General features: G+C 45.1%; 1 protein-coding gene across 1 annotated transcript; it reads left to right on the forward strand.

Annotated features, from left to right (window-relative positions):
- The first annotated feature begins 418 nt into the window (after positions 1–418).
- LOC306788526 (pterin-4-alpha-carbinolamine dehydratase 2) lies at positions 419–20,462 on the forward strand. Its single transcript, XM_079284083.1, has 4 exons — positions 419–580; positions 1,549–1,680; positions 18,551–18,631; positions 20,273–20,462. The coding sequence occupies exons 1-4, from the start codon at positions 458–460 to the stop codon at positions 20,366–20,368; spliced, it is 432 nt and encodes a 143-aa protein (XP_079140209.1). The 5' UTR covers positions 419–457; the 3' UTR covers positions 20,369–20,462.
- The last annotated feature ends 2,967 nt before the right edge of the window (positions 20,463–23,429 follow it).

Consider the following 23,429-nt stretch of genomic DNA (forward strand, 5'->3'; position numbering starts at 1 on the left):
CAGGTGTTTGTTTATAGTTCTCGTCTCTGCTTTTTATTAGATATTCTCTTTCAGCCATAGCATTTAAGGGCAAAGTGCAAAAAGCTGCAACTTTACTATAAGGAGCAGGATCACATAAAGTAAAAGCTGCAGTGGAGTGTCATCCACTGTTATTAAATACAAATTAACAATAAATCCACCTTTTAATGCTGACTTAGATGGTGTACTTAAAATATATAAACACATACTTAAAGGCTGTTTTAAGTATGAATACGCCACTGGAAATATATACATTTTATAAAAATGTCATGATCACTGATGTTTGCAAGACTTGCATGAAACACTTTCTAGTTGTCACATTATTGGCACAACCAGACTCCTGACTGAGGAGTTTTAAACAGGCAGTAAACTGACCAGCCATGTCAGTGTGTGAGGACTGTAGGGCGGAGTGCAGAATGAGCGGTAGTGGAGAGGGATAATGTCGGTTATGTCTGGGTTAATGTTTAGCGCGAGGACGAGCTGCTCATGGCCCTGCAACCGTGTGTTCAGGCTGAGCAGTCTGCTGCTGCCTGCGCTCTCCAACAACCAGTCGTCTAAAATGGTGAGTGCCGCAGTGACAGCCGGCCCACTGGCATTTGCACGTGTATGCATCGTATTCCATATGATTTAAACTGGAGTGATCTCACGAGACGAGCAAGGACAGTACACACTTGTAAGACCTCTGAAGTAGCAAGTGGCGTAAAACGCGTGAGATTGTCGTAAAAAAAAGAGAGACGTAAACCAAACTCTATTCGAAACGCAGTGAATTAAATGTCTACATGCACACCTGTAGAAATGATACGAGTATTAAGGACATTTGTAGCATTTTTAATAGCTTCGGAGCTATTCTTTAATTCGGCACAAACGATTCGCTTGATTTAACTCATGAGACAATATAACTTATGATTTGTGGTTTAAAAGGGTTAATGACAAGTCCGACACGTTTATATTCTTATTACTGTGAGTGTGAGTTTGCACATAAACAAGCCAATATCAAACTGATTTATAATTAATAATAGTTAGTTGTGGGTGTGTTTCTTTTTTTAAATGTAGGCTGCTGATGGAGAATTCACGCCCAGTAATTATATTGTTAAATATTTTTCGCTGCTTGGCTGCCACCTTGTGGACGCAGCACTAATAGTACTCAGGTAACAGAATGTGACATCTGAATATATAATGAGGCACATCTCAAACTTTGCTTCAACCGTGTTTCCACAGTGGCAGTAAAGGATGAATTAGCACGTCTGGATCAAAGGGATCTTGGGTTGGAAGAAGTCTTAAAAACAAATACAAGAACAACTGATAATAGTTTCAATTTCAGTTAAACAGTCGTTTTACAGACGTAAAGTTGTTAAATAGGAATTAATGTCCTGATATACATCTGAAACATAAATATGGCCGATAGAGCAAACCACAGCAGACTGAGAAAAGAGAAGAAACACGGAGTCAGCGCTTGTTCTAATGTAGTTACGACAGGAACAACAACAATAAGGTGTACACATTCTGACTTTTGTGTGCGTTTGTTTCCAGTCGTCAGACTCACACTGGCTCCCCCCCGCCGACCGGGATCAGCAGGTGATGGATCTCAGGGCCACAGGGTGGGTGGAGGTGGACGACCGCGATGCCATCTTCAAAGAGCTCCACTTTAAAACCTTCAATCAGGTGTGTGTGTGTGTGTGTGTGTGTGTGTGTGTGTGTGTGTGAGTGTGTTTATTTATGTTGATCTTGAGTTCAGAATATTTTTGCAAAGTGACGTTATTTTGTTCTTTCGTTTAGTTTAGGGTTCAGACTTGGATTTACGGCCAAGATTAAGTTTAGACCAGGCTGAACGTTCACTACGTAACATAGTTTACAGCAGCAGGTCATCATTTCAAATAGCTGTGTCAATGATTTAATATGATGGACTTGTATTGTGATGACATCATATATATCGAGATATCGTGACACACAGTTACGTAATCTAAATTGACAACGACAAGCTCACACCAAGTCAAATTTCTCAGAAAATCAGATTATTTCACACTAAAGTTTTTTTTAAATATATGAGAAAATACTCAGTGTTTTTCATTTGTCAAGTATTTAACTCCCACAAGAGTATGAAATGGTTATTTAATATATATTTATTTATTTTTGTTTATTTGTTGAGTCAACAGAAAACATGCTATATTGTCGCATATATCGTCATCGATGATGATTGAAGATGTTGGCCTCATCGCCCAGCCCAGTAGCAAAGAGTTCAAACACCACTGCACACACAGTAGTTTTCTGTGTTTAAAAATATTAGATTTTTGCCATATTGACAGCACTGAAACACCAGAGTCCACCGCTGGATCGCTAAAAGTGTAAGTTATAAAAAATAAAAGGTTCCTCAAGTTATTGACATGAACAGTCATAACTAATCACTGGGATCACAATATTGATCCAACTCTGTGTTATTGTTTAGCTGGTGTGTATTGGGCTTTTATTCAATTCATCATGACAGGAAGAACACACACACACACACACACACACACAGTAGTAGTTTTTTTATTCCAGGTGGCCAATAATTCTTGTCATTTGTTTGTAGTTTATAAATTATATTTTCACTCTGACAGCCTCCGCGTTGTGCTGAAGTCTTCAGGGGGCTTTTGTAAACTGGCTGGAGGTCTGTTTGATGGAGATCAGGACGCAGACCGCCAGACGCACGTCCATCTCGCTAACCATCGGAAACGCACACGTTCATCTGTGTTTATGCGCTGATTGCTTGCAGGTGCAGCAGAGGGCAGGTTCCTCTCTGCTTTCTTTTGACTTTTTTTTTTTGTTCCTACCTGCAAAGAAAAGCACTGATGACTCTTGAAAGGTTGAAGTAGAGCTGCAACGATTAATCGTTTTATTGATTAGTCGTCAACTGTCTAATCAATCGACAGCTATTTGGACAATTTAATCAGTTTGAGTCATTTTTAAAGAAAAAAACATCCAAAAATTCTCTGATTCTAGCTTCTTAAATGTGAATATTTTCTCGTTTCTTTACTCTCCAGTGGACAAAACAAGACATTCGAGGACTTAATTAAAAAACTTAATCAATCAACAGTGAAAATAATCGTTGGGGCAGCCATGATTTGAAGCTTTATGTTGCTATCAGAAAAAATATTCATGTAGTTGTTATTTAAAATATTTTATATTAAAAACACATCGAGTGCTGGGTTTACTTTCAAGTCTTGAATACTGGTGCAAAAACAACACTGATACTGTTAAGTGACAGTACAGTTAGAGTACCCAAACCAAAATGATACTTTGAGGAATATGACCAGGTTTTTTCTACAATTAATGAATTATGAATTTGTGTCATACCATCAAAACGGCCAATCCCACATGAGATTACATGAAATAACCTGACACAAAGTCTTTGTTTTAGAATTCAACTGAACTGTTCCACTTTGTATGACACAACATTGTCTCAGTAAAAGCAGCAGAACAACTTTTCTCAAATAAAATACAATCAAAATCAAACAAAGTTTTAATTTATTATCATGAAATCTTGAACTATGATTCTAAACAAGCATTCAATGCCGACATTTGAGACCTGACTGGTTTCGTTCCTTTATTCTACAGACACATTTTGTAAATGTTGTAATAAACTTTCATGAATTGAAAACACTCTGTGAAAAGGTTGAAGTTTGAAGACGAAAACACAGACAACTCCCAGACCGGACAACGGCGTGGTAGGGATCTGTCAGGTAGCCCCGCCCTAAAGCATCCCCTGCTTTATGGTCTGTTTGACTCTAAATGGACCATAATTTACTAAATGAAGACTTGAAATTGGAGATTGAGACCATGAACTCATGTTTACAATGTTTACTGAGGTAATAAATCAAGAGAGAAGTAGAGTCATTTTCTATAGACTTCTGTACAACCAGAGGAGTCGCCCCCTGGTGGACATTAGAGAGAACGCAGGTTTAAGACACTTCAGCATCGGCGTCACTTTTCAGAACTGGAAGTTGCCGCCTGATTTTACGTTGGTGTTCCTACAGATTTGAATTTGTATTATTCTTTTGTTGTGAAAAGTATTTTCCTGAGTACGTTCTTCGTATTTGATCTCTTCTGTGTAATAATCTTGCCTCAAGTAGTACTGCAAACAACTTGAAGTGTTAAATTGAACTTTCCTGTTTCCCGGTTTATCAATGGCACAGGAAACGCACCACAGAAATGTATTACTTTCAATTTCAAGCGACTGACTCAACAATATTGGGACCTATGTGGTAGATCGTCTACTTCTGGGTGTAAAAGAGCCACTAAAAGTCATATATAGATGTTTTTTTGGCAGAGAATTGGGAGGCCTCAGCCCTGTATCGGGCGAAGTAAACTGCAACATCTCAAGGCCACTTAGCGGACTTCCTCTAATCCTGTCGTTAGTTGTTTTAGCCCCTAAAATAGTCTGTTCTTACACTTCCCCGTGTTTGAAGTCGGGGGGCGAGTGCTGACCTCCCCCATCTGCTCCTCCTGGCTCGAAAGCCTCTCCTCTTACCCCGACACGTCAGGCTGCATTACCCTGAGACGCGCCAGGCGGCCAGTTGGCAGCAATTGGGGTTTCGATCAGAATGATTTCTTTCACAAACAATCAAATTGGTTAAAATGTCTCATCTGCTTCACAAACCACTAACAACCCCATCATTCCTTCTGGTAGATCTGCATTTCTTTCATTACCACCCTCCTTTCCCCATCTCCGTCATTGTCTGTCTCTCATTCCCACCCCGTGCCCCATGTTATTGGGGAATGAGCTCATGTTGTTCCACTTTTACATGTTGGCAACTCTCTCCGTCTGTCTTTCTTTTTTGATTCTCTCTCCAGCCACCCCTCCAGTCCTTTCGATGCATTTTCACAAACTCTCTAGCTCCTTTTCTTTGTCATGGCTGTTGTTAAAGGGCTTTTACCAGAGGGGAGAATGGAGATGAGGAGCGACACGCTGGCTGATTTCCATTCACCACTTATCTGCGAGTGATGGGCTTGAGGAAATCAGATCCCCGAGAGTTTATAATGAGAATAACAAATCCCCTCTGTGTGAGTTGGAACACTTCCTCTTGTGGTCTCTAGGTGGCAGTAAAGGTTTATAAATCTACACAGAGCCACTCATATAGCTGCAAATTAAAATTAAAGAACATGACAGCTGGATTTGCTTTCTTTTTCTTTGATTACTGCAAGTGGAAATGCTGCTGCAGCTCAGTAATTCATCTGCAGCATGTGGGTAAACTTTGCGTCGATAGCGGCAGTAGTCTGAGAAGTAAACGCGAGTTATTTATTTCTCATCAAGTCCAGTGATGTTTAATAAGGTTTGAGAGGTGAAATCCTCTGTCTGGAGTCGCTTTGGTCAGTGAGAGTCCCTGCAATCATATGTGGAAACATCTGTGTGTGTCTTTAACACTGTAACTTTTGATTGGAATCATGCTTGTTTTTTATTTCAGTCACTGATATTGTTTACGCATCAAGCTTCATGTTGTGTTTGTTTACAGATGACCATCTGCTTTACGTTTCGGTGGATGGAGTGGAAACATTCATGCGACCCAAGTGAAGTAGCCTTATAAGATGCCGTTTGTGTAGGAGAGGTGAGCTGTGCATGCTCAACTGTCATGTTAGCTCAAGTTGACAACGATGGCATTCGGCCTTTGCCCACAAATACTCAGTCATACAGTGATGGAGGGAAAGAAATCCATCAAAAGCTGCATTTTGGGTGGAAAAATGATTGTGGTTATTATCTGGAGTCTCTCCTGCGAAGTGAACAAGCTACTAAGGGAGAGAAACTGTAGAACAGGTAAATTACTTTGAGTGCACGAAACTGTTTTTATTTAACCAGGCAAATGAGGGCGTCAACCAGAGATGAGCTCATTTAGTTATCGAAACATTCAAAGTGCTCAAATGATTAGTGTGTCCATCAAGAAAACGGATGGATGAATTTTGAAAAAACAAAAGCCAAACGTCAGGATATATACGGCTTTTCTTTATTTTTATATCATTTTAAATTTAATATCAGGTTTTAAATTATGACTGAGCGAAATGGTCAACATTCTTCTATCCCGATATAGGTCAGTTCATATCTCAATCAGCACTTGACAAATGAGAAGTAATGAGTATTTTGTCATTGAAATAAGCTACTTAACTTAAGTGCAAAATAATCAGATTTTCTGAGAAACTAGAGTTGGTATGTGCTTGTTATTATCAATTCAGACGACATAAATGTGTATCATAGGGCTGCAACTAACACTTGTCCTCATTGTCCTCCAATGTCTTGTTTTTTATTCCAATGTGTATTCAGTTTACTGGAGTAAAGAAACCAGAAAGTATTTAAATTTAAGAAGCTGGAATCAGAATATGTTGATTGACTTTGTCAACTGAACTCGTCTAGTTGATTTAAGTGAAATAGCACAAATCGTCATCTAAAGGGTTGAGTTTAAAGGCAGGGTCGGTAATCGTCAAAAACATTATTATTTTTTTGTTGAAATTCTCGTTGCATCCCGACAGCAATCAATGAACGCATCGTCATCACTAAAGTCTTCCACAAGCTACTAGCTTAAGAGCTGTGAGTACTGTTTACGTTTATTAATATCATTTTGGGGGAGTGGCTTTGGAGAGAAGCCGACGTTTTTTGCTGGATTTAGCGACTTTTGGAGCTAGTGCTGCTACTTTCAGTGGAGAAGAGTTGGCAACACTGGACTGGGTTTTTCAGTTGGATAATGTTTGAAATCCAGCGTACTGTTGCTGTAGTACTCGAGATAACCAACCCCATCTCTAAATATGCAGCAAGGGAACAAGGTTTTGTCCAACGAAGGGGATGAAAGGATTCATGAAAGTCAGGAGATATTGCTGTATTAACCAATATGAAGCATACATGTTTTACATTCTGAGGGTGTTTTTGCAGTATTCACTCAGTGTTATTGGGGCAATGTTGTCCTCACCTCTGAATGACTACCTCACGTATTATCTATGTATAAGATGAAAGACGTATATTGAAAATCGGTTTGAAAGCACCGACGGTAAACGCATAACAAGCACCGGAAACAAATCTGCAGCGTCCACACGGCTTCTGGACTTGAGTTCCAGTTTTGAGACTGAGGAGAGCGCTGCTGTGTTTCGACAGGGCTGATCCCCCTTTTTATATTCAGTCGGGGGGGCTCCCTCTCCACCAAATCTCCTTCAAGCCTCTGCCTGTCGTTACGGGCCTCGCTCTGCTTGTGTTGAATAAAGTTGTCCTTCGAGTAAAACTGAGCCCCTGGGTGAGCCAAACTCTCAGAGGCCTCGCCCTCCCAGCACAGAGAGAGGGAGAGAGAATCTGTTACTGTGTCAAAGGAGAACCTCCTTCTCTTCAAGAGCGTCTGTCGCGTCTCACCCTTCAGTTAGTAAGAGAAACAGATCAACCAGCGATCTTTCAGCCAGGAGACGGCCGTTCTTTCTTTGTCATATCACTTGCGTAATGGACGGATGAAGAAGATCACACAGCTTTTTAATCAGTGAGCAATAGAGTTGACCTTGTTCAAAGTATTTATCCAAATGGTTTACTTTTATAATCTTGTCAATTATGTAAAAAAAAATTCGAATGGTCCTAAACTTTACATAACGGTGAAAAAACTTAAGTATGACGAATGAGCTTGCTTTGTGTAAGTCTGAACATTCAGACAGGATGTTAGCACTCTCGCTAGCACTCTCCTCACAGCGAGAGGGGCCCAGGCTGAACGGCCCTTCTGTGTGGAGTTTTCATGTTCTCCCCGTGTCGGTGTGGGTTCTCTCCGGGTTCTCCGTCCTCCTCCCACAGGCAATAGACATGCTGCCCTGCCTTCGCCCAATGTCAGCTGGGATCGGCTCTAGCCAACACCCCCAAACAATTTAATTTATACTGTATGTATTTATTCAGAGAGGCAGACACATAGAACTTTGTTTCACTGTTTATTTGACTTTAAATTATGTTATTTGTTTGTTTTTTGTCCAATTAACACAAAGTGTATATCTTTGGATTGTTGGAGAAACCTGAGCAGCAGGAGAAAACCCTTACATAAATACGATTGATTTAAGTAGATCATTTCGAGTTTCCAATTAGCCTAAAGTGCATCGTTTTTGATTTTGGATTGTGGGAGGTAACATGACCACCAGGAGGAAAGCCAATGCAGACACAGGGAGAATATACCCTACACAGCCGGTCAGGTGCAGGGGTCTCTGTGAGGCCACAGTGCTGAGCCACTGAGCCACGTTGTCACCGTGAATATAACGGGATGATGAGGGTGGACGGGGGGAGGAAAGGGGAGCTACTGTAGTCCAACCCAAGCTGAACAACCAGGAGCCTCCTCCACCTTACTCGTTCTTGTTGTGCATCTGGCTTAAAAAAACTTTTTCTTCTTCTTCTCTTTCTGCTCCATCCCCTTCTCATACGTTCTGCTATTCATTTTCTGCAATTCAGTCTGCCTTTCCTCCGTGCTCTTCTTGCGGGACAAGAAGCCTCTCCTCTTCTTCTTCATTTTCAGACAGAGCTCCTCCTGTCACGGGAGTTCACAGATAGGACCCAAACGCAAGACCACAGGAGACAGAAGTGAATGTTAAACAGGCTTTATTTATAGACAGGTGGGTGCAGGTGTGGAGCCCGTGGTCCGACACCCGAGTGGCAGATCGACAGTGTGATGTCCCGTGGCTCGACACTGGAGAGTTGACAGATCGACGGTGTGAGTCCCGTGGCTCGACACTGGAGGGCTGGTGAGTTGACGGCGTGAAGTCCCGTGGCTCGATACTGGAGTCGACAGAGTGTAATCCGTAGACCACAACGAGAGCAGAGCGGCAGAGCGCATCCACAAAACACAAGGAGGGCAGAGCGGCGAAGTGTAATCCACAGACACAAGGAGGGCAGAGGAGCGGAGTGTAATCCACAGACACAAGGCGGGCAGAGGAACCACGGGGTTTCAGCGGGAGAAGACGGTACGACCTGACACTCCCAGACTGCAGGACCAGAGTTTATATAGTGGCAGGCTACTCATTAAGGGGCCCTGAGTCTGGTGTGTCAGGCTGCAGGAGGTGATCAGCTTGAGTGTCCTCAGCCGTGCACGATTAAGGGTGCGGCCCTGGGAGGTGTCTGAAGGCAGAGGACAAACAGAGCACATGGCACACCACAACAGACAGGGGAATCCTGGCTCCTGACAGTACCCCCCCCTTAAGGCACGGATTCCAGACGTAACACAAGACCCAACACAGGGCGGGTGGAGGGGGTCCGGAGGAGGGATCCCCCCACAGCTATAAGGCCGACTAGGGTGGGCGGCGGGGGTCCGGAGGAGGGGTGACAGGATCTGACCCGCCACGGGGCCGCCGAAGAGCGTCGGCCCCCGGTGCTCCGGCGGACGGCCGGGAGGGCAGAAGGGCTCCGGACACGGGTGCTCCGGCGGACGGCCGGGAGGGCAGAAGGGCTCCGGCCACGGGTGCTCCGGCGGACGGCCGGGCGGGCGGAAGTGCTCCGGCCCCGGGTGCTCCGGCGGACGGCCGGGCGGGCGGAAGGGCTCTGGAGAATAGGATGCTGGTGCCGCAGTGGCAGGTACTGGAGGCCTCCGCTGCTCCGCGACGGCAGCGGGCACTGGAGGTCGCTGCTGCTCAGAGACGGCAGCGGGCACTGGAGGTTGCTGCCGCTCAGGGACGGCAACTGGAGGTCGTTGCGCCTCTGGGACGGCGGCCGGGTCTGGGAGAGGCTGCGGCACGGAGGCGGCGACAGGAACTGGAGCGGACTGCGGCGCTGAGGCGGCAGGAACTGGAGCGGGCTGCGGCGCTGAGGCGGCCGGAACTGAAGCGGGCTGCGGCGTAGAGGCGGCAGCGGCAGGAACTGGCGTAGAGGTGGCAGCGGCAGGAACTGGAGCTGGCGCTGCGGCGGCAGGAACTGGAGCGGGCTGCGGCGTAGAGGCGGCCGCGGCAGGAACTGGAGCTGGCGCTGCGGCGGGAACTGGGACTGCGGCGGCAGGAACTGGAGCTGCGGCGGCAGGAACTGGAGCTGCGGCGGTAGGAACTGGAGCTGCGGCGGCAGGAACTGGAGCTGGCCCTGCGGCGGCAGGAACTGGAGCTGCGGCGGCAGGAACTGGAGCTGCGGCGGCAGGAACTGGCGCTGGCCCTGCGGCGGCAGGAACTGGAGCTGCGGCGGCAGGAACTGGAGCTGCGGCGGCAGGAACTGGAGCTGGCCCTGCGGCGGCAGGAACTGGAGCTCGCTGCTGCTCCGGGATGACAGCGGCGGGAACTGGAGGTCGCTGCTGCTCCGGGACGGCAGCGGCGGGAACTGGCGGTCGCTGCTCTGGGACGGCAGCGGCGGGAGCTGGAGGTCGCTGCTGCACTGCGACGGCAGCGGCGGGACCTGGAGGTTGCTGCTGCTCCGGGACGGCAGCGGCGGGAACTGGAGGTCGCTGCTGCACTGCGACTGCGGCGGCCGGGACTGGAGGTCGCCACGGTATGGAGACAGCGGCGGCCGGGACTGGAGGTCGCCGCGGTACGGAGACGGCGGCGGCCGGGACTGGCGAAAGCGGTGCCGCAGAGGCGGTAGGAACCGGAGCTAGCTGCGGCGAAGAGGTGACAGGAACAGGAGCCGGCTGCAATGCAGTCTGACTACGGGGAGCCGGAGTCGACCGGGCCACTGAGTGTTCCGCTACCCTTGCATGGCTCAGTCTCCGGCTGAGAAGGCGCTTGACCATACACTCAGAGTTCCCCAGAGGGTCAAAAACTCTCATCAGAGCAGTCACAAAGTCCACATACCCCACAGTATTAGGCTGGTCGCTGCTCACGGTGTACATGGCCCAGTCCAAAGCCCTTCCCCGCAGTAAGCAGACCACGTAAGACACCTTGGACCTGTCTGAGGCGAAAGTCAGGGGCTGTCGGTCAAACACCCGTTGGCATAGCAACAGGAAGCCCTGACACTTCCCCAGTGTTCCATCATAGGGACCTGGAGGTGGCACGGGGGACTCCCGAACCGGCGGGGCGAGGACTGGAGAGGGGAGTGCAGGTGATGGGTCCGGTGCTGGAGCCGGCTGAAGCTGGCCTGTCCGAACCAGTCGCTGCAAGATGCGGCCAACCTCAGAGACCTCACCTGCCATGGATTGCAGGGCTTGACGCATCTCCATGAGCATCTGCTGGGGTGCCTCCAGCTGCGTGCTATGTCCGGCCAGCGTAGCTGCTCCTGTGGTTGCTGGGTCCATTATGGTCAGGTCGTTCTGTCACGGGAGTTCACAGATAGGACCCAAACGCAAGACCACAGGAGACAGAAGTGAATGTTAAACAGGCTTTATTTATAGACAGGTGGGTGCAGGTGTGGAGCCCGTGGTCCGACACCCGAGTGGCAGATCGACAGTGTGATGTCCCGTGGCTCGACACTGGAGAGTTGACAGATCGACGGTGTGAGTCCCGTGGCTCGACACTGGAGGGCTGGTGAGTTGACGGCGTGAAGTCCCGTGGCTCGATACTGGAGTCGACAGAGTGTAATCCGTAGACCACAACGAGAGCAGAGCGGCAGAGCGCATCCACAAAACACAAGGAGGGCAGAGCGGCGAAGTGTAATCCACAGACACAAGGAGGGCAGAGGAGCGGAGTGTAATCCACAGACACAAGGCGGGCAGAGGAACCACGGGGTTTCAGCGGGAGAAGACGGTACGACCTGACACTCCCAGACTGCAGGACCAGAGTTTATATAGTGGCAGGCTACTCATTAAGGGGCCCTGAGTCTGGTGTGTCAGGCTGCAGGAGGTGATCAGCTTGAGTGTCCTCAGCCGTGCACGATTAAGGGTGCGGCCCTGGGAGGTGTCTGAAGGCAGAGGACAAACAGAGCACATGGCACACCACAACAGACAGGGGAATCCTGGCTCCTGACACCTCCAGGTCCTTGTTCTCGTCCTCCATCTGTTTGACTGTTGTTTCCTAGCTCAGTTCTTTGTTGGCCAGGTCTTCCTCCTTCTGTTTTACATAGGTGTCCATCAGTTTGACTTCTGTCTCCAAGCTCGGTTGTTTCTCGACCAGGTCCTTCGTCGTGTCTTCCACCTGTTTCATTTTGGTCTCCCACAGTTTGTTCTCGGTCAGCTCCTTCTTGAACTTCCCATCCCGAGCTTTGTGATTTGCCTGCCAAGCTTTTACTTTGGTCTCCCAGCTCTATTCTTTCAAGGCCATTTCCTTTGTGAACTTCTCCTCCCGAGCATTGTATTTAGCTTGCCAAGCTTTCTCGCTCTGGAGGAGTTCAGCTCGTTTAGTCAACAGCTGGTTTTTGGTCTCTCTGAGCTTCTGACAGAGACCCTCTTTCTCCTTGCAGAGATCCATGATTTAAGTATCCCTCTGGTGGATCTGCTCCTCCACCTGGTTCACCTTCCTCTGGTATTCCTTCTGCAGCGTGTCCCAGCTGTAGTGTGTCTGGGTGAGGTCCTTTGTGAACTTAATTAAGAAATTGATTTCTTCCTCTCGTCCTTCATCTGGTTTACTTTTGTCTCCATCAGTTCAATAATGCCGAAGACTTTTTTTGTTGGTCGAAGACTTTGGTTGTCTGGCTAAGACTTTGGTTGCTGTTTGAAGACTTTGGTTGCTGTTTGAAGACTTGGGTTACTGGTTGAAGACTTGGGTTGCTGGTTGAAGACTTTGGTTGCTGTTTGAAGACTTTGGTTGCTGGTTGAAGACTTTGGTTGCTGTTTGAAGACTTTGGTTGCTGGTTGAAGACTTGGGTTGCTGTTTGAAGACTTTGGTTGCTGTTTGAAGACTTTGGTTGCTGGTTGAAGACTTGGGTTGCTGGTTGAAGACTTTGGTTGCTGTTTGAAGACTTTGGCTGTCTGTCGAAGACTATGTTGGGCTCCTCCCCTGGTTCCAGAAATTCATTCATTTTTCTCATGCACAATGTCCAAACATATTTAGCATTTGGATCCGATTTACATCTTTAGAAGGAGGAGAAAATATCTAAATATGCCTCATTTGAATAATATTAATAATCCAGTAGTAGGTGGGTGATGAAATATTCAACCAGCTGCTCTGGAACGACTGTAAACTTCTCAATGAACACAATAATATTATACAATATAAAACTGTAATTGTGTGTGCAGACATTCCTTGATATCGCTTCCTTGTGGTCCCTACTTCTGACAAAAATTATTCTCTGACATATCGTTTAGGAAATTGACAATGCAATTCTATCTTTTTTCACAATCAAACAATCTATTCCTGTTTATGTTATACAGTTATTATTTTGGTCAATTATCAAGTAAAAATGCTTAACATTCTTTACTCTATCATGGCATTCTTTGTGTTGTATTATTATAAAATGATTACTTTTGAATACAGATGGAGTTGATAATTGAAAAACGAATGGATGGATTTGTCAGTTTTGGAAAAAATCAACCCTAACTCAATTGATTGTTAAATTAAAGTTTTAGCATGTTGTTCCCAGAGTATATCCGAGTGAAATTGCTTTTGAAGAGACTCTCAAAGAGTTTTTGTGTCATAAATAAACTGGTTCAGTGACTTGACCACCCTGACAAAAATCTAATTGTAGGGGTAAAAAACAAAAACTGGTAATTTTGTGGAATGTGAATGTTTAAAAGAGTTAAAAAGTCCTTAAAACTCCATATCTAGACCCTAGTATTTACACCCGCATGCAAAGATAATCACCCTACACAAGTGCTCACACCATATCCTTTACTCACAGCGAGAGACCGGTTAATCAGCTCAGTGGTGTTCAGTTCCCACATCTCCAAAATGAAACTTCGCCCTGTGAGCTGGAGGCATCGCGCATTCATCTCATCTTGTGAAAAATGGCTGCAGGGAAGCAGCGAGGTGTGGCGCCCATGCGGAGGTGGTTAGATAATCCGGCTATCAGTCCTTGGGCAAGCTAAGATGGCCCTGACGTCTGCTGTCTTTTGACGAGCCCAATGTCTTTTTAAGCCCTTGCTGGTAACCCTGCAGTTAATGAGGGGGTTTGCATAAGTTGGCCATAATGCCACGCCTGAGCATTACAGGACATGACACTCGTTACATAAATGGGAGCTGACCGTGGCGTGAACGTTTGTTACACAGGATAACAGTCACTTAATGAGTGTTCACAGCGCGCATCACCTTCAGGGTATCAAATTGAAGCTCTTCTCTGTGTTTCTTAGCTTTAAGAACGTTCATTCAAGAAGATTACGATGTTACACATGACCCAGCAGAGATCTCTCTGCTGCAAGAAAGAACTTCAGCGCTTTGCAGCTGTGCTTCCAAATTATTCAATATTTTTGCTTTAGGTTACATGTCAACTTAGCGGGCCGTCCTGTCCAGGCCAGCTGGAAGCTTGTGAAGGAGAGAAATGAGACATAAGAGGTGTGGTCGTCATCATCCTCATCCTCATGACCACCACCACCGTGCAATTCACAGCGTTCTTGCCTTTCACTGTGGAGTAGCGAAGGTTTTCCAGGGGGCCGACGCTGACGCGGGCGCTGATGGGGCTTGCGGGGTAATCATCGGGTAGTCATGGCGGTGTGTAATGGAGGAGAGCGGCTTGTCTTCATGTGTGTCGACACATACTCGCGTGTATGCCGAGGAGGCTTTGCATATGTGCATTCGCACATGCTTCAGCGTGCACGTGTGTGTCTGTCAGGGGCTAGCAAGAACAGGCACAATCTGCATGCACTTAGTCCTGGCAAGACTGAGCAGGCGTTTCTAAGCCCTTGGACCGCGCGGCGGTGGAAAACCGATCTGTAAATAACAGACACATGTGTTTGAAACCGAGTCCTGTATTCCAGCCCACGGCCGCAGTGAGAGAGAGAACACCACTCTGCTCCAACGTCAAACTGTCTCATCCAGTGTTGTATGACAATCATGCTGTAATAGCACCAAATCGGCTCCTCAAAAAGGGGGCATAGCGGGGGTCTGCCGTCGGTGTGTTTCTGATTATTTGAGACGAGGGGCCTGCTTAATGTCATGTCAAATTATCTGACTCTTGACAGCTGCAGCTTGTCGGGCCGGTTGGAGAGAACGGATGGCTGGCTGGATGGATGGATAGCCGACCCGTCGACTCAAGAAGTGTGGCCCGCATAATACAAATGGGGTAAACAAAGCACTTTGAGAGGGAGAGTCCTTGACCTGTGTTGACATCAGGCCTCAGCAGCGTGTTGAGCGTTGGTTTTATTTCCTTGTTTGGCCCAAGTGGAGGGCGTTGAGATGACCTACAGGTGACAGACCGCCACTTTGGCAGTATTGTGTCCTGCTGCTCTCCTTACCGCCCCCAAGGGACCACCAGCTTCAGGCCTTCTCAGGATTTCAGGCTATTCGGACATTCAGCTCTGATTCATTTGCAGTGGGAGATTACTGCTTATTCTCCTCATTTTTGTCTTCCTGGGACATTCAGGGCTCATGTTGCATACACGCTGAACTTGTCGTCTTGTGTTTCACATTCCGCCTTCCTCCAAATTCCATTTTGAGTAAACGTAGACGTGTAACTTTTCGGGAAGCGTGACACTTGGCTTGATAAAAGCAGCGCGGCCCGCGTTTTGTGCAGCACTTTGAAGTTTGGATAATGAGTTTAAGCTCTGGTTGGGTTCGGTTCACTGTCAATTCAATGGATTCAAAATGCAAATAAAAAACACACTTATAATACAGCATTTGTTCTTAATCATGGGCAAACTTCTTCATGCCATGAGCTGGCTTTTGATGAAAAATATATTTCTTGAATTAAAATTGAATCGAAGTGAATTATTCGTCCAGACTACAACTTCCATCTTCTGCCAAGTTTGGAAATATGTGGAAACGTATCATACAGATGTGACTGCAGATGTTTGCAGTGGCGGACCCGCCGCAATGTCAGTGAATCGACAACTGTGTTATTGTGATAATGTTGCTTTAAAGTGGTGTGACCCAGTTGGCAGACATATGGTGTTAAAAGGGATCCACCCTCTATTAAATAAGGAAGTTCACCTATTAGTCACACATGCTGGTCAATTAAGCCTGAAAAGAGTTATTCTCCAGCGGGATAAAGTACAAAACTGTTTCAGTCAAATTCAACCTGATGTTCTTACAGTCATGTGTAGATGGCTACAATCGGCATACAGCATTTGGACTGCTGACCAAAATAATCCAAATTCCGTCAGGAAATTAAACAGGCATCAAGTAGAGCCTGATTGGATTTTTTTAGGCTGATATTGATATTTCAACAATAACAATGACTCTGATCACAGTTGATCAGATAATAAACAGTAAAATGTCATGTTTACGTTTTACAACTTGAACCCTTTCACAGTTTGTTTTTTTTCCAGTTCATGAACATTTTGGTTGCCTTAAATTGTCTTATTCAGCGGTTATTATTATTATTTGCACTTCTGGTTGCAAAAAAACAAGATGGCGACGGCTAAAATATCAAACTGGAGGCTTCAAAGTGGTTGACGTCACGGTGACTACTTCCACTTCTTATATACCTGGTGCCAATGATAATAAGAATAAGAAAAGTATTAATTTAAACATAAAAAACCCTCTTTACACATATTCTTAGTCCAAGCTTTGCCCAATAAGGAGTATGTTGAACTGCCAGGGCGATGCGTTTGTGTTCCATAACAGTCGAGGCTGGAAAGTGAGTTTTCTTAAAGGAACGTGGTGTTTTGAAACGGGACAATGTGCAGGAAGCTTTAAGTGTTCACACAGAATCCTTTTCCCTGTCACTCAATGTTCCTCAGCAGCAGATTATCCTGAGCTCGACCCTGAGAGAGAGCGAGAGAGAGAGACGACATGTTTGGACAACACCTGACATGACAGGCTGCTTTGCCATCTCCATTAGAGTCAATGGGAACTGAGAAAAGGCAGACCGCCTCGGTCTCCAAATTGGTGCCAGTGGGGTCAAGTTGCAGGAATATGCCAATTACTTAAATTGATCAGGAGACGGTTTTCCTTGATAACCAATTTGATCAAGCTGCCGATCGCGTTACACACGTCGCGCTGCTCGAGCACTGAACAGGACGTCTCAGAAATTGGTTACAACGCACTAATTTCTTCGGCGAGAGTAATTCTGTTTCGTCATGTCAGGTGGTGGACGGGGCCGCAGCCATGGCCGGTAAACAATGGCGTTTCAGTTGATTTAATTAGGCGGGGAGGAAGTATTTAGGGGCTTAATTGAGATTGCAGTGGGAAATTGCTCTGAAATAGGTCTACCTGGTTTTTTTTCTCTCTTCACAGTGGGCATGACGAGGGATTTCACTCTCCTCTTTGTAGATAATTAGAATAACCATAATCACTCCCTGGATGGCCTGTGATTGGAGAGAGCCACATGCCGAACTTGAAATATGAAGAGTGTGTATGTCTCCTGAGTGTGTGCCTGCATGCTGTCTGCTAACTTGCGAGGGTGTGGAAGTACGCGCATACACGCCTTCAGGAGGGTTTCCTGCATGCACAGAATATTGTGCTTCTCTGCGCCTCAGAGGGCAGCATTGCTCCTTGTGCTGCATCCGTCTGCAGCTACATGCTTTGATCATTTCCTTTACGGCTGCGACAACTAGTCGGTTAATCAATTAGTCAAAAGACAGAAGATTCATCAGCTCGAGTCAGAACAAATGGCAAAATTATTTGGATACAGCTTCTCAAATCTGAAACTGATCTGGTTTATTTCGTGTTCTATGATTTAAAATAGAATTTCTCTCGGTTTTTTTTTTTTCAAAGCAAGACACCATGGTCTTTTGGAAGATTGTACCATTCTTCACTATTTACTGCCATTTGGTTGACCAAATCACGAATAAATTATTCATTAAAACCGCCGACTGAATGACATGGATGGAGCATTATGATTTTATAAGATATCAACGGGAAGATTTCTTTGTGTTTTTCTCACTAAATGATTACGTTTTTTTTGTTGTTGGGCAATTATTTTAGGAATTGCATTTTTCCGACTGGGAGCTGCTGGCCAGGCTTTTGTTATTGTTTGTAATAATACATTTCAACGATATACGCTCTGTTTTGGAGGCTGTAGTTTAACTGTTTTGCATCAGTTGTTTCTTATATTTTGCCCACCCCATTCATATCAATAAAGGTCGTTTTAAAAACTCACTATTACGCTGCAGGAGCTTCTTCCTGCCAACTGCCATCTCTCGGTCCAAAAAGTCTCTGTCAGGAGAGGGTCGACCTCACGCTTCCTCCTAAAGACGACAAACATTCTCATCTTTCATCCCCTTGAATGATCTGACCCATATCTGCACAAATTTATTTAAACGTTTATTTTTGCACTACTTGCACAATGTTGTCCACCTCACAGCAATACACATGTTTATATGCACAGTAAAAAAAAGCTATTGTCGACAAAATGTTGTATACTGCTCAGTTTTGGTATTGAAGCGTGTTGTATAGTAAAGTGTACTTTTTGCTGTAACAGGCACATTTCCCTCTATCTAACTCTCTCTGTCTGTCTCTGTCCGTCTATATGCACAGCGGAAAAAAAACTTGATTCTCGGCAGTTATTATTTTTTTGTATCAATAAGTAATGTATAGTATATATTTTTTTGTACTTGCTTTGCAGTTTTTTGGAGGATAAGTTCCTGAATTGCTTTTGATTGACAGTTGATTGTTTCTCTCTCAACAGGCATTTGGCTTCATGTCTCGAGTGGCTCTGCAGGCAGAGAAGATGAACCATCACCCAGAATGGTTCAATGTTTATAATAAGGTAATAACGTTCTCCACATTATGGCCCAAATCACAATTTGTAATCGTGATTGAGGAGTCACTTACAGTGCTGCATTTGTTTAGTTCCCATTACTGAACATCTCGGCTCGCAGAATCAAACCGTCTTACCGTGGCTACGTGTTTGAGTCACTGCCATATTTGCAATGCTACGGTTGGCTTATGACAAATTACAGGCACACTGAGATCAATCAACCCGGGATAAAGTCAGATGTTTTTCATGTCAAACAATCCTCACTGGTTCTGGAGAGCTCTCCGCTCAAAGCCCGAAACACACTCCGTTAGTCGCAACGACGAAAAAACGCAGTAGCTTCACACTCTAATCCCATCGTTTCTCTTGCAAAAGCGCCGCGAGTATCTCTACCTCCCCCTCGGCGACCCCAACGCTCACGCACACTCTCACTTTTCTCCGCCCTCAGAAATAAAGTAGCGGTTGATATGACAAACCCAGTCCCTCAAAATCTCACAGCATTAGTCTGTAGCCACTGAGTTACAGTGTGGCGGAGCGGGACGCTCTGACAGGAATGCTGCTCCTAATCCACTCTTTATTAAAGTGGCTGCAGAATGGTGCTGCGGGTCTCTGGGCCCCCACAGCACTTTCCACCAGGCACTTGCACATAAATCCCACTCTGACTGAGCTGCAGCCTCGACGAAATAGATGCAGTATTCTGCGCTACTGCTAATACTCTATTAATATTCATTCATGTTCTGTTCTGTTTTATTGGATCTCAATATTAAGTTGTGTGTTTACAAGCATTTAATGTTTTCATCACAATCTCAATGTGTGGGGCCAAATGCAGCCTGCTGACGGCTCCTGCCGAATATCTTATGTGGATCAAGGCTCAAAGAAATAGTTCAACATTTTGGGAAATGTGCTGATTCACGTTCTTTTTTCAAATTTAGCTATCTAGCTTAGCATCAAGACTGGAAATGGGAGAAGCAGCTGGCCTGGCTCCGTCCAAATGATCAGTTCAAGGTGTAAAAATCCAATAAATTCCCATTCTTTCATCAGACGTACGATGTATTCAGAGTCGTGCACATAAAAGGAATAGTTTGACATTTTCTGAGGTTATTCAATGTCTCGCTGAGATTTACAGTCTCCTTGGTGAAAGCTGTTTTTGGATCCGTCCCAGAACTCTTCCCTACGCAGACTTTCGCGCAGTTTGAAATGTATTTGTGATTCGTCAAAGGCAAACGTAATCCAGGACAAAATATGTTTCCCTCGAAAACGTGATTCACAATGCAGTTTTGTCGTATGGGAACGTAAGTTTCAGGAGACAGGCTCGTTACAGTAAATATGAAGTTAAGGCGAGCGGGCAGTTAGCTTAGCTTAGCTCAAAGATTGGAAGCGGGGAGAAACGGCTCTGTCCAGAGATAACAAAATCCGTCTTTGAGCGCCTGTAAAGCTCACGAATTAACACTTTTTATTTAATAACTGTTTAATTTGTACCAAAATAAAAGAGTATAGAAATAGCATGCTGTGGGTTCACGGGGGTTAAAGCTGGACTGTTGGCCTGCCAGGCAACCAGCTGAGACTCGAGGAAGTTACCCTTAACTTACCCTTAACTCCAAGCAGTTATGTTCTTGCTTTGTGATTGCAAACAATGTGTATGTTTGCTCACAGGTCCAGATTACGTTGACGACACACGACTGTGGAGGACTGTCCAAACGGGACATCAAAATGGCCAAGTTTATCGACAAAATTGCACTTTCCATATAATATATTTGCTCTTCGATCAGAAAGTTTCTCTGCTTTCAGTCACAACTCTCCAGTATTCTTCATAAAAATCATTAGACATTGTTGAAATTTTGTAAGAAGCTTTCGTTAAGAATAAAACTTTGATTTTGTGAAACGGTGTTGTCTCTGTTATTCACATTTTTGTAGCGCTGAATTGATTGAAAACCTTTCTCTGTGGTTCAGGATTTCATGAGTAAATGATCCGAACAGATTTAATTACGTTGTGTGTGTCACTGTGTGGTGTTTTCTCGTTTGCAGCACATGTGCTCATTGCTTCGCAGTAGGCCGACTCTGTCCGCTACATGCCAACGATCCAGAGGATGCTTTTCCCCGTCAGTCCTCCACCAGACCACACGTTCTCCTTTTGGCCATGGAGAGTGGAGCACAGTGAGGAAGGGGTCAAAGTCAGCAGGAGGTGGATTTGTACGGTTTACGGTTTGGTAGGGGATGAGTCAGACGGAGCTGCTGTGTTTCCCTGGACTGGATCGCCATCAGGAGACGATCAGCAAAGAGAAAAGAGGGTAATAAAAGCCAAATCAGTGGAACTATGTTCATGCTGACAACCTATGTAGCAAAACAATTTCTTTTCATCCTCTTGTGTGCTCAGTAACCTGGTGAAGGGAAGCTCATGTATGAAGGACAGAGTGTATGCCTGAGGCAACCTGCTGGATGATGGCGGTTGCTCCAAATCATTGAGTTGTTACTAAACAATGAGTACTTATACTTTGTCGGCCTTTCCTGATCAGGTCAAGGTGTAAAAATCCAACAAATTCACGTTCTATCCTTCGGTTTGCAGTTTTACACACTTTGAAACACGTGGTCAAAGTTCTAAATTGAAACGCAACAAAACAAAAATGCAACAAAACCACTAAGTTAGGTTTCGGTAATATATTTAGCAAGTATTTAAGCATCAAAAGTAAACTTGGTTGCTCTGTGTCTGATAAACTGAATATATATACCACACTTTATTGCATGTAAGTATTTTACTGTTGTAGCTGTTTGAGGTGGAGCTAGTTTTAACTACTGTATATACAGTATTATATTAATATGTTTTCTAGTGTATCATCTGAAAATAAGAATAAATATGTTGTTACCTTAGAATGAGCGGTTTATAGTTGCATACAGAGCAGGTTCTCTTCAGGAAGCTGGCCACAATGTGTCTCCAGTGTCTTACTTGGTGCTTTTCAGCTGAGGCTGCACATTTGAAACACTGACTTTTCTTTTCATGGTTGCGAGGAACAATTATTTTCCCTCAAATTATCTGATCATTTTGTTTCCAATTTATTGTTAAGTCCACAAAATGCCCGTCGCCATCTGTCGATGAACAATCCATTCCTCACATCTGAGAAGCTGGCAGCATGCAGTGCATGTTTAATAAAAACGTTCCTTGAAACATGAATTCAAATGATTCATTTGTTTCTGTCAATCAACTAGTTTAATTGACTGATTGTTTCAGCCCTGAACGCCTCTCTGCTAGGCCACCATCATCTGTCCTCTGAGGAAGAGGAGGAGGAGGAGGAGGGAGACTTTTAAGTGACCAGACAGCAGTTCCTACAAGGCCAAGCCAGACCGGGCCACATGTGGCCCCTTCACATAATTGGCCTCAGCTGATGGCCAGAAGCAGCAGGCAGCCAAGCCAGCTCTCCCATTAGTGAACCCCTTGCATTCTGGCTCCTTAGTCCGTTTTGTTCAGCTTCACCTACCAATTCTGCACCGCCAGCAGTCCAGAGAAGCAGAGGGAGACAGAAAGACAGCGAGGGGAAGGAAGAGGCAGAGAAAGTGGGGAGGTTCAGTAGGCATTGCAGAGGTGGAGGGGAGTAAAAGACAGACGGAGAGAGAGAAGAGTGGAAAGGGAATGGAGTTGAGAATAGATGAGTGGGACAGACCAGGTGGGCTTTTTTTTTGTGTGCAGACCTTGAGATGGAAAAATAATAATTCTCCCCAGCATAAAGCGTCAGAAGGGTAAAGAGAGAGATGGAGTGGGAGCAGGAGAGAGGCTTTCTGGGCTTTTTCCAAGTAGCGGCCCATATTTCTCCTCCGGTGTGTGAATCGCAGCTTCACTCTGTGGCCATGTGGGGGGAGGGTTTGAGGGGGGGGGGGGGGGGGGGGGGCAGTAGTTGCAATCTGATACCGCCAAATAAAGATAACAAGGTCATAGACAGTCAATCTTGACTTGAGTCTGCTTCTTTTGGAGTCTCTGTGGGGGAGTGCACAGGCCAGCGTTTAGCATGTGGGCTCGTCTGTGGGATTCGTACACACCGCTGATAGTAATCACAGTGTTCGCTTGTTGCCAGAAAGAAAACGGAGGGCTTAACATTTGTACGCCATTTGTTATTTTGATCAAATGCACCCCGTTTGTATTACTGGACGGCCACTGACTGTTCTCATCTGCCTGAACAGAAACATATTGTTGTCTGTTTTGCTGATAAATGGCAGTTTCACGCTGTCTTCTTCCATTTAAAATACAAGTTGTCGGTAGTCTTTCTTTTCTTTTTGTGTAAAGGAAAAACACATTTTCTCTGGGATGTGAAGGATTTCTGTCTGATTGGAGAGTGATGTAAAAGATCAGCAACAGGGGAGCTCCCTAATACAGACATCCATTACGGTCGTCAGCTTTTCACGAGCTGAGAACAACTTTAGCTTTGTGGCAATGCATTGTTAAGATGCAGCAGTCCAATGAAAAGGTTTATCTGAAAGAAGTAGGAGAATTTCCTCAGCCCATATAGGGACGTTTATTTATTTTTAGTTTAGCAGAAAAAATGTTGAAAAAAAATGGTGATACATGGTTTTTTACTAGAAAGCAACAATCTGTAATGTCTAATGTGACTGTACAGTTGTTTATTTGTTTTTTGTACAGAGTAAACCGATCTAAATATCTGAGTGTATACAGCCATTAGAGCGGCTCTCTGAGGCTTTATACTTTGAGGTAAATGCCGACATCAGAACGCTATTATGCAGATGTTACAGGCGTATTTGGCTTAACATGTTTACAATCTATTAACATGCAAATATTTGCTAATTAGCACTAAATATAAAGTACAGC

Source organism: Melanostigma gelatinosum (assembly GCF_949748355.1).
Source record: "Melanostigma gelatinosum genome assembly, chromosome: 14".
NCBI classification, from domain to species: Eukaryota; Metazoa; Chordata; class Actinopteri; order Perciformes; family Zoarcidae; genus Melanostigma; species Melanostigma gelatinosum.

What these genes read in the sequence shown, in the direction of transcription:
- LOC306788526 (XM_079284083.1), top strand. Translation starts at nt 458, where the DNA reads ATGTCGGTTATGTCTGGGTTAATGTTTAGCGCGAGGACGAGCTGCTCA. An exon ending in ACAACCAGTCGTCTAAAATG is followed by an intron (nt 581 to 1,548) that starts GTGAGTGCCGCA and finishes GTTTGTTTCCAG; the next exon opens with TCGTCAGACTCACACTGGCT. An exon ending in GGTTCAATGTTTATAATAAG is followed by an intron (nt 18,632 to 20,272) that starts GTAATAACGTTC and finishes GTTTGCTCACAG; the next exon opens with GTCCAGATTACGTTGACGAC.